Below are 15,305 nucleotides of genomic sequence, written 5' to 3' on the forward strand. Positions count from 1 at the left end.
TTCGAATTTTTGGAAGACAATATAGAATTGTTTTACTAACCAGATAAGGTTGAAACTATGAACTAAAAGATTACTAAAGTTGATATTATTGAAATTAAGAATTTATTCAAATATACTATAAAGAAAGCAAAAAGACAAGCCAAAAGCTGAGAGAAGATATTTGCCTCATATAAAACTGACAGATTAGTATCCAGAATATATATAAAGAACTTCAAAAGATCATTAAAAACATGACAACCAAGTAGAAAAGTGAGCAAAAAAGATTGAGGATTGAGGATACCCCAAAGGCCTGTGAACATAAAAGATTCTCAATCTCAGTAATGATTAGGATCATGCAAGTTAAAAGGACAAGATGGCATTTTATACCAACAAAATTGGCAAGAATGCAAATCTGACAATGCCAAGTGTTGGTGAGATGTTTTATGGAAAGTTGCAATGGAAAGTTGCAATGGAAAGTTTTACAAAAACTTCTGGTGGGAGTGTAAATTATATAAACACTATGAAAACAGTTTGGCAACTTTCTTATGAAGTTGACAATGTGCAGACCTTACTACTCAGCAGTTCCACTAGTAGGTATATGCCCTAGAGAAAATCTTACACATGTACATCGAGAGACAGATACAAGAACCTTCATAATAGCATTGTAATAAAACAAAACTTTAGGTGAAAAAAATCCAAATATTTGTGGACATAGTGGATAAATTGTACTCTGTTCATATAACAGAATACTATATAACAGTGAAAAAGAATGTACTACATCACCAGGTGTCAGCCCAGATGACGCACAAATGTGAAGCAGAAAAAAGCAAGTTGCTGAATACATGCAGTATAATAACATATTCAAAACAAAGCAGAAGTAAACTATATTGTTTAGGGATACCTGCATCTGTGATACAACTCTAAAGAAAATCATATGAATGTTTAAATACAACATCATGATAGTGGTTGTTTCTTCAGAAGGCTTCTAGGTTACTGGTAATGTTCTGTTTCTTTAGTAGTATTAGGTTTCATGAATGTTCATTTTGTTTTTAGGTTATGAATGTTCATTTTGGTTTTAGGTTATGCATGTATTTTTAAGTATAAAATATTTCATAATATAAAAGTTTTATATTTCATAATATAAAAGGAATTATGAAGAGGAATTATAGAGCATAATTAGTTCTTAGTTTTGAACTTGGGCCATGAGTCACTGTGCTCCATGGTCACTCACATAAATACAGCATAGTTTTGTCTTAGTAAAATCTTGGAGATTGGTGATGTTGCCGAAAGCTCAACTTCTCTGTATACTGGTGCCAAATTAAATCTCAGAGACACAGTTTTGGGTGAAGTAGAAAAGGATAGCCTTATTACTTTGCCAGGCAAAGGGGGACACAGCAGGCTCCTGCCTCGAAAAACTGTGTCCCAACCTGGGAGGATTTGATGAGGGTTTTGTAACAGTGGTTCAAAGGTGGGGTCTCTGACAACATCAGGGTGTACACAGGGCTTTCACTCCCTTCATCTCATCTCAGGTGGTCTCCTAATCTTGAGGAGCTTCTCTGGTCCCTTTAATCTTGCCTCAGGTGGTTTCTTGGCTGCTTCCTCCCTTGAGTAGCAACTGTTCGAATCTGCCCTTTGGAACTAAGGAAAGTCATGGAGGCTGGAGTCTTGCCTTCAAGAAATGGGGGACAAAAGGGCCTCCATGCCTCGGAGCCCCACAGGGCCCCACTCGGTTTCACTGACAGCTATTGGTTGTTAGCTAATGAGGGAGTCTATTTTCATTTTTACAAATAGATAACTAGTTTGGGGGGAAGAATCATAAACATTAAATGTTGGGCTGGCCAAAAAGTTCATTCGGGGAACTTCCCTGGTGGTGCAAGTGGATAAGACTCTGTACTCCCAATGCAGGGGACCCAGGTTTGATCCCTGGTCAGGGAGCTAGATCCCACGTGCATGCCACAACTAAGAGTTTGCATGCCACAACTAAGGAACCGGTGAGCCGCAGCTAAGGAGCCTGCCTGCCACAACTAAGACCCAGTGCAACCAAATAAATATTAAAAAAAAAAAAAAAGTTCACTGGGTTTTTCCATACCAGCTTATGGAAAAACCCAAACGAACTTTTTGGCCAAACCCAATACATAAAATATTGCTGGAAGAGTGTATGAAATTTAAGTTTGTTGGTTGGCAGGGTGAAGCCTTTTAATTTTCATTAGATAACCGTTTGTACTGTTTTACTTTTAAATAAAAATTTTTTATTTAGAAGAATATCAGTCACATAAGAAATGTTTAAAAGTGTAATCTGCATAACAAAATTTGTGCGATCACCTGCCTCAACACACCCTAACACTGAAGTAATTTTTGTTTTTTTTTTAAATTTTTTGGCTGTGCTAGGTCTTCATTGCTGCATGCGGGCTTTCCCTAGTTGTGGCGAGCAGGGGCTACTCTTCGTTGTGGTGCACAGGCTTCTCATTGCAGTGGCTTCTCTTGTTGCAGAACACGGGCTCTAGGCATGCAGGCTTCAGTAGTTGCAGCACGTGGGCTCAGTAGTTGAGGCACGTGGGCCCTAGAATGCAAGGGCTTCAGTAGTTGTGGAGCATGGGCTCAGCAGTTATGGCTCACGGGCTCTAGAGCACAGGCTCAGTAGTTGTGGCACACAGGCTTAGTGCTCCACGGCATGTAGGATCTTCCCAGACTATGGATCGAACCCATGTCCCATGTTGGCAGGTGGATTCTTTTTTTTTTTTAACATCTTTATTGGAGTATAATTGCTTTACAATGGCATGTTAGTTTCTGCTTTAAAACAAAGTGAATCAGCTATACATATACATATATCCCCATATCTCCTCCCTCTTGCATCTCCCTCCCACTCTCCCAACCCTCTAGGTAGTCACAAAGCACTGAGCTAATCTCCCTGTGCTATGCGCTGCTTCCCACTAGCTGTTTTACATTTGGTAGTGCATATATGTCAGTGCTACTGTCCCCCTTCATCCCACCTTACCCTTCCCCCTCCCCGTGTCCTCAAGTCCATTCTCTATGTCTGCGTCTTTATTCCTCTCCTGCCCCTAGGTTCTTCAGAACCATTTTATTTTTTTTAGATTCCATATATATGTGTTAGCATACGGTATTTGTTTTTCTCTTTCTGACTTACTTCACTCTGTATGACAGTCTCTAGGTCCATCCACCTCACTACAAATAACTCAATTGCATTTCTTTTTATGGCTGAGTAATATTCCATTGTATATATGTGGGCAGGCAGATTTTTAACCACTGCACCACCAGGGAAGTCCTAAAGCAATATTAATATGTGATTCAGAGCAGGTTTTTTTTTTTTTTTTTTTTTTGGCGGTACACGGGCCTCTCACTGTTGTGGCCTCTCCCGTTGTGGAGCACAGGCTCCAGACGCGCAGGCTCAGCGGCCATGGCTCACGGGCCCAGCCGCTCCGTGGCATGTGGGATCCTCCCGGACCGGGACACAAACCCGTGTCTCCTGCATCGGCAGGCAGACTCTCAACCACTGTGCCACCAGGGAAGCCCCAGAGCAGGTTTTTAATGTTGGTAAACACAGCAGCAGATGCTTCCTTTTTTCTTTTTAATTTATTTATTTTTTGCTGCATCTGGTCTTAGTTGCGGCACGCCGGGATATTTTGTTGTGGCATGCGGGCTCCAGAGTGTGTGGGCTCTGTAGTTGCAGCACATGGGCTTGGGTTTAGTTGCCCCAACACATGTGGGATCTTAGTTCCCTGACCAAGGATCGAACACGCATCCCCTGCATTGGAAGGTGGATTCTTAACCACTGGACAACCAGGAAAGTCCCAGCAGATGCTTTCTTGGTAGAACTGTTTACTCTGACATTTTTACACTGTATTTAGTGTCATTGTTGATATTTTCTTCCGCTTTACCTTCCATGAGACCTTGAACTTGCTGACTGTAATTTTGCCAGTTGTGGTACCTTGACATCTTTCTGGAACAAATCTCTGAGGTACTATATTCGATTTGTTTACAGATACCTTAGATAGAACTTTAGGAGACAGACGGCATCTTGTGACTGTAGAACTGGAAGCAAAATCACTGGAAACATCATCTCTTCTGCCAGTCATCGAGTATGCAGCAAGTGTTGCCCAAGACCTTTCTCAGGCCTCACGAGAGGCCATTGAAAATGGCCTTCACAGTGCGTGCCTCCAAGGTAAGGTACTCCAATCAGAGTACGCATTAGTATCACACTCAACGATTTAATCCCTCCTGATATTAGAAATTGTTTCATTCTTCTCTTCTAACTTTGATGGTGTTTTCTCCCTATCTCTTCCCATCACGCATATGTCATACCTTTATAGTTGTCCCACAGCCTTGGATATTGGGTTTTTTTTTTTTTCAGTCTTTTGTTCATTTTGCTTTTCAGTTTTGGAGGTTTCTACTGATATATTTTCTAACTCAGACTGTTGCCTCAGCTGTGTCCCATCTAAGACCATCAGTGGGCTTCTTCCTTTCTGTTACAGTGTTTTTCATCTGAAGCATTTCTTTTTGGTTCTTTCTTAGGACTTCTGTCTCTCTGCTGTCATGCCCATCTGTTCTTGCATGCCCTTTACTTTACCTATTTAAGCCCTTAGCATATTAGTCATAGTTGTTTATATTCTTAGTCTGATCGTTCAGTGTCCCTGCCACATCTGGTTCTGATGCTTGCTCTCTGTATTCAAATTCAAATTGTGCTTTTTGCCTTTCAATATGCCTTATAAGTTTTTCTTTTTTTCTTTTATTTATTTTTTATATAGCAGGTTCTTATTAGTTATCTGTTTTATACATATTAGTCCATATATGTCAATCCCAATCTCCCAATTCATCCCATAATTTTTTCTTGATAGCCAGAAGTGATGTACTGGGTAAGGGACTGCTATAAACCGGCCTTTAGTAATGTGGTGGTGAGGTAAAGGGGAGGAGAAGCATCTGTAGTCCCAAGATTAGGTCTGTCTTCTAGTCAGCCTGTACCTTTGGACTCGGAGCTGCACAAGTGTTTCTCAGTTTTTTTCACCCCCCTTAGGTGGGACAGGATGGCTAGAGTAGACTGGAATTGGGTACTTCCCTCAAGTCAGTTAGTCTCTGATAATATCCCTGCAGGTTTTGCTCTAATTAACTAGTTTCCCGTGAGGGCAGGCCTTGTTAAGAAGAGAGTGCCTTGAAAAAAAAAAAAAAAAAAAAGAATAGAGTGCCTTGGAGTATTTCAGAATGGATTCTTTTCCCCTCCCCCTGAATCTCTGATATTTACTGTGAGAACCTGCTTGAGCTCACAAAATTATGCCCCTCTCCATCCCCAAGACTGGGCCCCCCTGGAGTTTTTAACTCTGACTTGGCCACACCAAGCCTCAAGCAGTTCATCAATTACAGATCAGGTGTGACTGCCCGCACTCACCTGTCTCTCCAGTCTTGGGGACAGTGGTTTGCCCTTTGTCCTCCCATCTCTTACCAATTCAATAAGAATTGTTGCTTTTTACTTATTATTTACAACAAAGTGATGACTTCAAAGCTCCTTTACATGCAGAACTGGAAACTATAAGTTCTCTGCCTATCTCTTTATTCATTTCATTTACCCCTCACTGTAATACTGAGTCCTAATAAAATCTTTTCCCCCTTACCTAGGACCATTGCTTGGATCCCCAGTTCAAGATGTAGCAATTACTTTACATTCATTGGCAATTCATCCCGGTACCTCCACAGCTATGATTTCTGCCTGTGTCTCAAGATGCCTACAAAAGGTATAGAAGTGTCCTAATCCTTTTTGCTTTAAGGTGACTCTCTGGACAGTAGTAAACCACTAGTCCACAGACAGCTGTGCTCGCAGTGCCTGACCTTGTGTCTTTGTATCCTGAGCCTTATAGTCAAGAGTTTTTACCATGGAGAATCTTTGATTTCTTAATCATCAGGGTTTTATTCAAAAGAGGATCTAAGAAATTACTGTTTGACACAGATAGTTATTAAATATCCTCTGATTTTGGCAAAGAGGCAAGTTTTTTTAAGTGGTGTCTCTGCTTTCCCCATCCCAGATACACAGCCATAAGAGGCAAGCTTGGTAGATTTGAGTAAAAGACATATCTGGGGTCAGCTTGGCCCGAAATGGATTATAATCTAAAGGACATTGAAGGTCTAATATTGGTTCCAGTGTTGGAGTTCATGTTTGTTCTAATAAGATTAATCAAGGATCATTGAAATCAGATAAGTCCTGTTGAATAACAGATCAAATAAGCATTTTTCCTTCTCAGAGCATAAAGCAGTCTGGTCTTCTGTGTTTACCTGGGGACATGTCCTTGAGTGCCTTGCCCCAGTAATCTACCAGAGCTGGATTAACCCCCAAGGGCCTTAGTGTGCTGAATGCTGATTCCATGCATTCTTCTCAGTATGGGAATACTATAGTTTTGTTGGTGACTGATTTTGCATTAAAACGCTTGCCTTTATTATCATTTTCTAATGTTTTGGACTGTGGTTGAGACCTGATTTTCTATAGTCTTATTTGAATCCATAATTATAAAGTTAAATACCCTAAGCCCCTGACTTAGGAAGGCTAAACTTTAATGGCTCCTTCAGATAAGTTCAAATTCATACTTCTTAAAAAGTTTTTGAAAACAAAAAGTTTTTGATTAAAAAGAAAAAACACTACACTTTCAAAAATAAAATTGTTTAAATATTGTTTGCCTAAGCATATAGTTAGAAATATTACCTGTAAAGTGGTCATGATTAAATTGTTGAGAACATTTACCTTCCAGTAATTCTTAGTGTTTCCTGACATTGGTTTTAGTTTTGAAATAATGGTAACCTGAAAGATGATACGTTTCTAAATTAACCCCAAGCCCCAGTATATGGGCCAGTCCTTCAAAATCTAATATGCCTTGGTTAGCCTTTTTATTAAGATCATAGTAGAGAACAAGAATTAACTTTATGGGGCTTACACTTAACCTTTTGTTTTAATTCATTACTTTAAATACTACTAATGGAAATACTGTGGCCCTTGTTAAACTTCATCTAGTGGGGAAGCTCCTTCTCTCTGCTATGAGAAGTTAATGACGCTTCATATATTTATTGAGCCACTGGTGGCGTGCATTCTTGACCTAAAGGAGCTTATGATTTAGAAGGGAAATAAATAGCCAAATAGCCAGAATATTAGAATGGACTGAGATCCATGAAAGCTGAGACGTGGGGAATTGGGGCAGGGTTCTTGGAAAGAAGTTTATGTTGCCGAAACTCAGCCTCTTCACCGGTGCCGAACAGAAACGCGGAGACAGGGTTTTGGGTGAAGTAGAAGAGAGTAGCTTTTATTGCTTTGCCAGGCAAAGGGGGCCACAGAGGGCTAACGCCCTCAAGACTGTGTGATCCACCCTGGAGGGGTTATGAGGAGTTTTACAGTGTTCAAGGAGCAGGGGTGTGATCAGCTCGTGGACAGTTCTGGGATTTGGTTGGCATCAAGGTGAAGTTTCAAGCATCATCAATCAGCCTTCTGGTTTCAACCAGTCTAGGGTCTACGTGCTTGTGGTCAGCAGTTTTCCTCTGGCAGGGGTCTGCTTCCTGTACAAACAACTTAGGAATGTGTGTCAGGCCTTTATATCTTTCAGGGAACTGGGAGTTCGGTGATTCTGCCATGCGGCAGCATTACAGTCTAAATTGTTCCCAGTTCCCTAGCCCAACAGCTGTTCTTTGTTTCTGCATCTTCACATTTCCCAATCATTAACTCTTGAGTCAGCATTTTATTTCAAAACACAACAGGGGCTTGTACATGGTTTCATTAATTGTTGAGCTGTGATGTTTTGGAAGATTTGGGCACAGTGGGCAGCATTCCAGACAAGGGGAGATTAAAGGCGGCAGGGCCAGGCTTTAGAGAAACCTTTAAAAACTACATCTAGAAGTTTGAGATTTGTTTTGAGAACAGTGGTGAATAATTTAAAGTTTTTGAAGAGAGCAGTATAATCATTAGAATACAGAAGGGACTGGAGTAGGGAAGAGTCTAGGACAGGGAATGGACTAGGTCTGAACCAGGATACCAGCAACAGGAGTGGAAATCTTACAGCTTGTAGAAAAAGGGAAATCAAAGATGCATGTCCTGGTGAACTGAAGAGTAGTGATGCCATCAACAGAAAGAGGAAAAAGCAGACAGGAGTGTTTGGAAAAGAAAATGATGAGTTCCGTTTGGGGCATATTGGGTTGCTATAAGATATTTAGACACTATCCCAGAGCAGACCAGTGGAGTACAAGGCTGGAGCACTCAGACCATGGCTTGGATAAAGTTTAGAATTTTTGAGGAAGCTATGTAGAAGCTGTTCTTGATGCTCTGTAACTAGGCAGTGTTGCCAAGGAAAAGGCTGTGAAAAGAAAAGAGGACTAAGGACAGACCCACAAGCACAGTACTTCCTGTTCAGTTACATAGAACTCAGTCCTTTCCTTAGTTGTAGCATTTTTTTCTCTTTAATTTTTAACCTTTTCCCACTCCATTATGTTGTTCTAAAAGACGTGTTGCGTGAAGTGGCACAAAGCTTTTGGTAAGAATTGCAAAAATACAGAGGATATATTTAGTTGTTTGCTGTTGACTGTCATTATTTTTTAGTAATGTTTTCATTCAAGGACTATTACTTTTTCTATAGTTGAGTTGTTTCGGTTGATAGTGATTTTAAAGGCTTAATCTGCTGTGAAGAACTGAGATGATGTTTTTACTCTATATGTGTGCTATGTTTTTTGAAATTTCTGTGATAAAGAGAATATACTGCTGGCCATTTTTCATGATCGTGAAAGTAGGAGGCAGGGGTGGGGGGGAGGGAGGAGGTGGTGAGGTATCGGGGACAGAAGAGCATTACTTGACAATATAGGCGAAGATACTGCCTGGTCGTAAGTGAGTGGTGGCAGGTGAGCAGAGAGATGATCAGCCATAGCCAAATAAAGGTGAGGGGTACATTCCAGAGCCCTGGCTCTTCTATCTGGTTTCCGCTGCTAAGTCTAAGTTTATTACAACTGAGGAAGTTGTAATAAAGACCAAAGTACACTGCTCATCCCACCTGACAACCAAACAAAGGCTTAGAATTTATAGGAAATTGTTATTTTTTAACTCTGGCAGGCTGGAGAAGTAAGTGAGTTAGCTTTTAAAATCAAACCCATCAGTAGTTATGGTGCTCGCAAACGCCCTCCAAAATCCGTTTAGCAATTGGCCTGATGGAATGATGCTCTAAAGACAGCGTCTGACTAGGACCCCAGTAAGTCTTTATACCTCTGCTTTCGTCCACTTCCTATTTGCCCTATGCTGTTTTAGCTTTTTATAGTTTCCGTGCTCTTTCCTTTCCATGTGCTTATTCTTCTTGGCCTTTGTTATCTGTTCAGAATTTTAGATTTCAGTCTGTTTCAAATAGAAGAGAATGTGTTTCTACTAACTTACTGTGTTTTTAGCTCTCTCCTTTATTTCCCTCCTGCTTGCCCTGACTTGTAGCATGGACTATAACTATAGGTATCAAAAACAAAAGAAGAGGTTTAAATATGAAGAAATGTCTTTGAAGGGGGAAAACCATTTTGTTTCCCTCTGTCTCTGGGCACATGTTCACAGGTACTCTACATAATGAGATTTTGCCAAGCATTCCCTTGCAACACACCATACAAGAGGTCTCGGACATGCTACTGTCATGCATGTACAAGCAAATATTGAAATTTTGGACTTCTTATAGAGTGTTAAAGCAGGCTTATGTCTCTTTGCTAGAGGCTCTAGGCTAAGATTATGAACAGTATTTAAATTTTTATGAGTCTTCCCTTCATAACAGAAATTTGCTCTGCAGTTTAAGGAAGAGGAGTTAATATTCTTTCATTTCTTTAGGCTCTGAAGAAAGCTGATAAGCAAATTTTGGAGCCCCTGATGAATCTTGAGGTTACAGTGACTAGAGATTACCTCAGTCCTGTCCTAGCAGATCTAGCACGAAGAAGAGGGAACATTCAGGAAATCCAGACTCGTCAGGACAACAAAGTTGTTATTGGATTTGTTCCCTTAGCAGAAATTATGGTAGGTACTTTGTGACTAAATGTACATACTTTACGTAAATTGCTGGAGAAATCCAGGGGATTATGGCAGCATGGGGGGGGGGGTATCCCTTTCCACTCCTCTACAGAGGTTGAGGTGTGCTGTACCAAAATGTGTCACCAGCCTAAATGACCATTTTTCCATCCCAAGCACTTATCTTACTTCTGTTGCCAGCTTTGAGGCAAGTTTCATTCTCCTCCCCACCAGCCTCTCCTGCTAGGACAGGCACCTGAGTGCCAGCAGAGCCTTTTTTACCATTTGGGACCAAGGAATACTTCTGAAGCATACCCACACTACTGGTTTTCTGTCATCCACAATACTTACCAAATTTTTCCTGATAATGGTCAAAGGTTCTGCAGGAAGAGACTTGAGGCTTAACTTTGCAGAGATAACTGACTTAAAATTATTTTAATTAGGGTTATTCAACTGTGCTTCGAACGTTAACATCAGGCTCAGCTACCTTTGCCTTAGAGCTGTCTAATTATCAAGCCATGAATCCTCAAGACCAAAGTACACTGCTCAGCCAGAGAAGTGGCTCGTCCTAAGTCCTTGGAGACAAACTCAGGAGTACCTACCTACTTCATTTTCTGTAAGAACAACTGAAAAGGTAGAACTTGAAACAGACAGTGGCACTTGGTGCTGCCCATTCTATTTTATAGAATGAGAAACGTGCTTTGATGTTGAAGGTTAATGCACCTGAATTGTATTGTGTATCTAGGAAGTTATTACTGTCGGTAGTCAAGATTCAGTCTTTTGGAATATACTGAGTGATAGATATCACGAGGTTTTTGGTTGGCTGATTTTAAGCTGCGCTCACAGGAAAGATGTCAGTCTTCTGTGTATAACATATAAATAAGATGGAGGTTCAATCAATAAAAAGATTTTATTCAAAAACATGATTTTTAAAATCAAGCTGATCGTGGTACAGATGATTGTGGGCATTTTCCCCTATTTTTCTTTTGTTTCAGTTCATTTTTACATTCTGTCCTCGTCACAATATCCAGTAAAGACAGGTTCTGCAGCTATTCCTCGTCTGTACGACAGGTAAAGTACAAACAAAAGATGTTTTAGATTGATATAACTCATCTCCATCTTAAGGAACTTTTAAGGAACTTAACAGCTCAAATCAGAATCACTAAACCATACCACTAATTATTGAAAAAAGAGATTCATAATGGAGTTCTAAGTTACAGCAAAATTTAATATATCTATAAAACAGTTTACAGTCCAAGCATATCTTCTCCTTATAGGTACTGGAAATAGTTCCCAATTCTTCCTAATTCCTCCTAATTAAATCACAGCCTCTTAGGTGACATACATTTTTGAAAAATAAACCTGTCTTACCTGAGCATTCTGCAGCGGTGAACTGTTAGTCTCCTATAGGCATCCTCTAGGCCTCTGACGTCTTTGTGACTCCAGAGTCTCTCACCAACAGCACTTGCCCGAGGCCTAAAATTTAAACCACATGTGCCCCAATGTACTTTTCTATTTTCTTAAATAAGCAAACCACATGCTTGGGGAAGTTCCTAGTGGTTTCCAACTTGGGTACAGAAGGAAAACTCAGGCACCTTAATTCAAATGTTATCACTTAAATTCCATACCATAATCTTGGATTAAGGTTGGTTGCATCCACATACTCTCCCCATAGACAAGCTTCTCCACCAATGACAAGTTTTTTCTGTTCCTGAGAACCTAGATTAAAATCATTGATGTAAGTTAGGTAGTTGCAACTTGAGGCCTATATACAGAGGCAATGCTGATTTCTATTGTTATCTTAGGGCAACATTTCTCTCCTGTTAATCAGGACCTTGGGAGATGTTCATGGCTGTGGCACAAAAAAAGGTGGCCAACTTTATTGCCATGGCTGACCCCATGGTTCACACAGTATTTGTTAGCATATGTTAACTAATGTAGTAGTTAGGCAGTCTGGTAGTAAAGATACCATTTTATTATTAAAGAGACTATCTATAGTAATTATGACTTTTTGATTCTCAGAAAATGCTTTTTAGAGATTTTTAGAGAAACAGTTATGTCAATTCCTAATAGACCTACAGTTTTGAAACTCTTTTAAACAGCAAAATACTATTCCTCAAAGGAAATTTTATATTAAAGTCTGGTGTACAAAAATGGACAAAGTAGAACTGTTTTTAATGAAGGGGGTTTGAGAGCCTGAAGCCCCACCACTCAGACATGCCCACCCCCAAGGATGCCGCCTCCTCAGAACCTGGAAGCCACTGAACAGGACGGGATCCCTGCTTAGGTGTCTTGCATTGGAGAGGCAGCTCAGAGTAGGAGATACAAGGTTAATGCAGTCAGGCATCTTTAAATGCATAGTGATAACAAGTCTTATCAGTGAAAATGGAGAGCAAAATCTAAGGGAATCTACTTTGAAGTTCTTTCATTTAGGGAAGAATGTGGTTTCTTTCATATTGTAGTTGATCTGTTTAAGTACACACAAACAAAATCAAGGGTCAAACATAAAAGGGAGGATAGTTGGTAGATGCTACCTAGGTAAGGATTCCCTGGAGGGAGGGTAGGGAAAAAAACCTAACAAATCAAGTAACGATGGTTGCTTCACTTACCCTCAAAACTAAGAGGGTCCACGGCATAGTATTTTTTCCAGTCTTGTCCATAACTGATCCAGTCTAAGTACCAAGGAGCAGAAAGGATCACAGGGAAGCCAGCTTCTGTAACTTTACTTTGTTCCCGAGTATAGTCCTCCACTTTCCACACTTGAATTACTGTGCCTGGCGTGAGCTATTAAAGTCACAAATCACAATATATATTATTAGGTCTCGCAACTACAGTAGATGAAATTAAAAGTCCAAGGCATTGTAGCGAAGAAAATAACTTTTACGATCCTTGAAAAAAGCAGCATTTTCTTTTTTCCCCTTTCTCCTTAGAATTAATAGCAAATGCTATTTGTTGTAGGGACTTAGAAGTTTCATCAACCTTAAGGTTGGATATTTAACCTTTGTCTACATATGATACCATATAGGTGCAATGAATTAAAGGTTTTCATCCCATTTCTACCACACTATTGTACTTACTTTGGAACTCTGAGGATGCCACCAACCCTTCTGGAAAGATAATACTAGTATCTGGACTTGCAAATTCTCAGTTGCCCCCAAAGGAAAATAAAGAATTCTGAGTATGTCAGAGAGAAACGCCATTTAAAATAAAAAGTGTACATTGACAATTTTACTTAAAACTCTCTTAACAGCAGTAAAGACTTATTTATCTGTTTGTTCTGCCCTTCTGAATAAAGGAACGGTCTTCAGAGTACTTCAATTTGTGATTAAAAATGAGATGGCGGGGGAGGAGGGGAGATGGGGGAGACGAGGAGGTGGCGGTGCTGAAGAATGAAGTAAATGGAAGAAATCAGATCAGTACCATTATCATTGGTCTCAGTGTTACAGCTCAAATGGAAAGGTAAACTCGTTTCCCCAGCATTACAGGGAAGCTTCATTAGGGTTCCTTCCATCCAAGGAAGTATTAAGTCTCTCATATTATCAAAACCAAATGCAGTCTTAATACTTCTCACCTTGCTTGCATCATCAAAAACTTCTTGCCAGACTATGGAGCTCTTGTTTATGGCTGAAATCATATCCAAAACCCTACCATTGAAAAAAAATTACAGTTATTTCAGATCACAAGCTTACCAATATGTGTAAAGAACGCACATTTTTATCCCAAGAACTCCCAACACTGAGAGGTGGCTCTCAGTATAGCACAGCTTTACAGCAGAACTAGCTAAAGCTGGGTGGTGACCCATGTGGTTCCTTCTTTCTAGCACGTGGCTCAGAACCTGACACAGCAGAGGGGTTCAACAGTCAACTGCAGAATGAATGAGCTAAGCATACCCCAAAGAAAGGAAGATGGGACAACTCCTAGGGAAGTGTATAAACAGCAACCTTTGTAATTTCATGGGTATCTTAGAATAAAAGAAACTAGCCTGTGACATCACCTAAATAACTTCCAACAGTGTCGACAATCAATTCACAAATATTTCCTGATGTTCAGACAATGGCAGGTGCTCTGCAGGATAAAAAAATTAGCCTGTGTTACACAAAAAGCTGAACAGGAAAAGGCTAGAATCTGGGCTTGCTCAATGCAGGAGTTGGCAAGCTATAGCCTGCAGCCTATTTTTGTATGGCTCTTGAGCTGAGAATGGTTTTTACACTTGTAAAGCATTGTTTAAAAAAATAAGAGTATGCACAAAAAAAAAAGTATGCAACCACATGTGCCCGACGAAATCTCTCATATTTACTGTCTGGCCCTTCAGAGAACAAGTTTACTGCTCCCTAGCATAGAGCAGCACTATCTGCTAGAACTTGATGCAGTGATGGAAATGTTCTATATATGCACTTTCCAGCATGGTAGCCACTAGCCTCATCTAGCTGTTGAACACCTGAAATGTGGCTAATGTGACTGAGGAACTGAATTTTTAATTTTCTTCAATTCTAATTTAAATACAAACAGCCACATGTGGCTGTGGCTACCACACGAGACAGCACAGATATAAAGTAAAAGAAATGCTCCGGCGTTGACAAAAGGGACTGAATTCCAGGGGATGGATGGTGACGAAGACTTTGCAGGGCAGCCAGGGCTCTGAGCTGAGTTCTTAGAACAGATGACTATTATCCTGTGTTTCAACAGTTACTGCAAAAGGATCAGAGTCACCATGTTATTGATTTAAAGAAAATAGTGGCTATTGCTCCCTCCTTTATGATTTTTCATCTATATTTTGTGTAACAAAGAATATAACGTCTATACTTTGGCAAGGAGTGGAGAGAAAATGAAAAATAAAGTAGTACTAAATAACAGCTTAAGCTTTTACAAAAGGCATTGATGAAATAAAAACAGAAGTAGGCTTTAAAGTAACTTACGCTTGCATATAGAAAGATTCTAGTTTCTTAAAATTTCTGCCAAAGCCTTTGTCCCTCATGAAATCCTGGATTTCTGGATTGGACGCCCTTAAACAAAAAGTGATCAAAATTTCATTAAAAGTTCAATATGCCCAATCTTTTTCTTTTTTTTTTGGCCGCATGGCACATGGAATCTTAGTTCCCCGACCAGGGATTGAACCCACACACCTTTCACTGGAAGCGCAGTCTTAACCCCTGGACTGCCAGGGAAGTCCCTGCCCAATCTTTTTAAAGCAGCATATATCCCTAACATCTTATACACATGTAAAACTATTAAATTTTGTAGAGTAAAATAAACCTAAAAATTTAATTATAAGTTATCTTAGCTTTCCAGTGCAAATAATTTTTTTCTAGAAGCCGATTTCCTAGAAAAA

At 39.9% G+C, this 15,305-nt stretch overlaps 2 protein-coding genes across 9 annotated transcripts in view; one reads left to right on the forward strand and one right to left on the reverse strand.

Moving 5' to 3' along the window:
- GFM2 (GTP dependent ribosome recycling factor mitochondrial 2) overlaps nt 1-13,294 on the forward strand; it is a 48,872-nt gene extending 35,578 nt beyond the window's left edge. For all 6 annotated transcript variants that reach the window (XM_027100819.1, XM_027100820.1, XM_027100823.1 and 3 more), the window contains 4 exons: nt 3,980-4,159; nt 5,605-5,720; nt 9,803-9,985; nt 10,420-13,294. In XM_027100819.1, coding sequence (XP_026956620.1) covers nt 3,980-4,159; nt 5,605-5,720; nt 9,803-9,985; nt 10,420-10,548 — 608 coding nt within the window. In that variant the 3' untranslated portion in view covers nt 10,549-13,294. The remainder of the gene's footprint in view (nt 1-3,979; nt 4,160-5,604; nt 5,721-9,802; nt 9,986-10,419) is intronic.
- HEXB (hexosaminidase subunit beta) overlaps nt 10,868-15,305 on the reverse strand; it is a 42,570-nt gene continuing 38,132 nt past the window's right edge. For all 3 annotated transcript variants that reach the window (XM_027100834.1, XM_027100833.1, XM_027100831.1), the window contains 6 exons: nt 14,893-14,979; nt 13,548-13,620; nt 12,586-12,760; nt 11,605-11,695; nt 11,348-11,452; nt 10,868-11,036 (listed from right to left, as the gene is read on the reverse strand). In XM_027100834.1, coding sequence (XP_026956635.1) covers nt 10,979-11,036; nt 11,348-11,452; nt 11,605-11,695; nt 12,586-12,760; nt 13,548-13,620; nt 14,893-14,979 — 589 coding nt within the window. In that variant the 3' untranslated portion in view covers nt 10,868-10,978. The remainder of the gene's footprint in view (nt 11,037-11,347; nt 11,453-11,604; nt 11,696-12,585; nt 12,761-13,547; nt 13,621-14,892; nt 14,980-15,305) is intronic.

The sequence above is a fragment of the Aethalodelphis obliquidens genome, unplaced genomic scaffold (genome assembly GCF_003676395.1).
Source record: "Aethalodelphis obliquidens isolate GAN/ISIS:26980383/991018 unplaced genomic scaffold, ASM367639v1 scaffold4, whole genome shotgun sequence".
NCBI classification, from domain to species: Eukaryota; Metazoa; Chordata; class Mammalia; order Artiodactyla; family Delphinidae; genus Aethalodelphis; species Aethalodelphis obliquidens.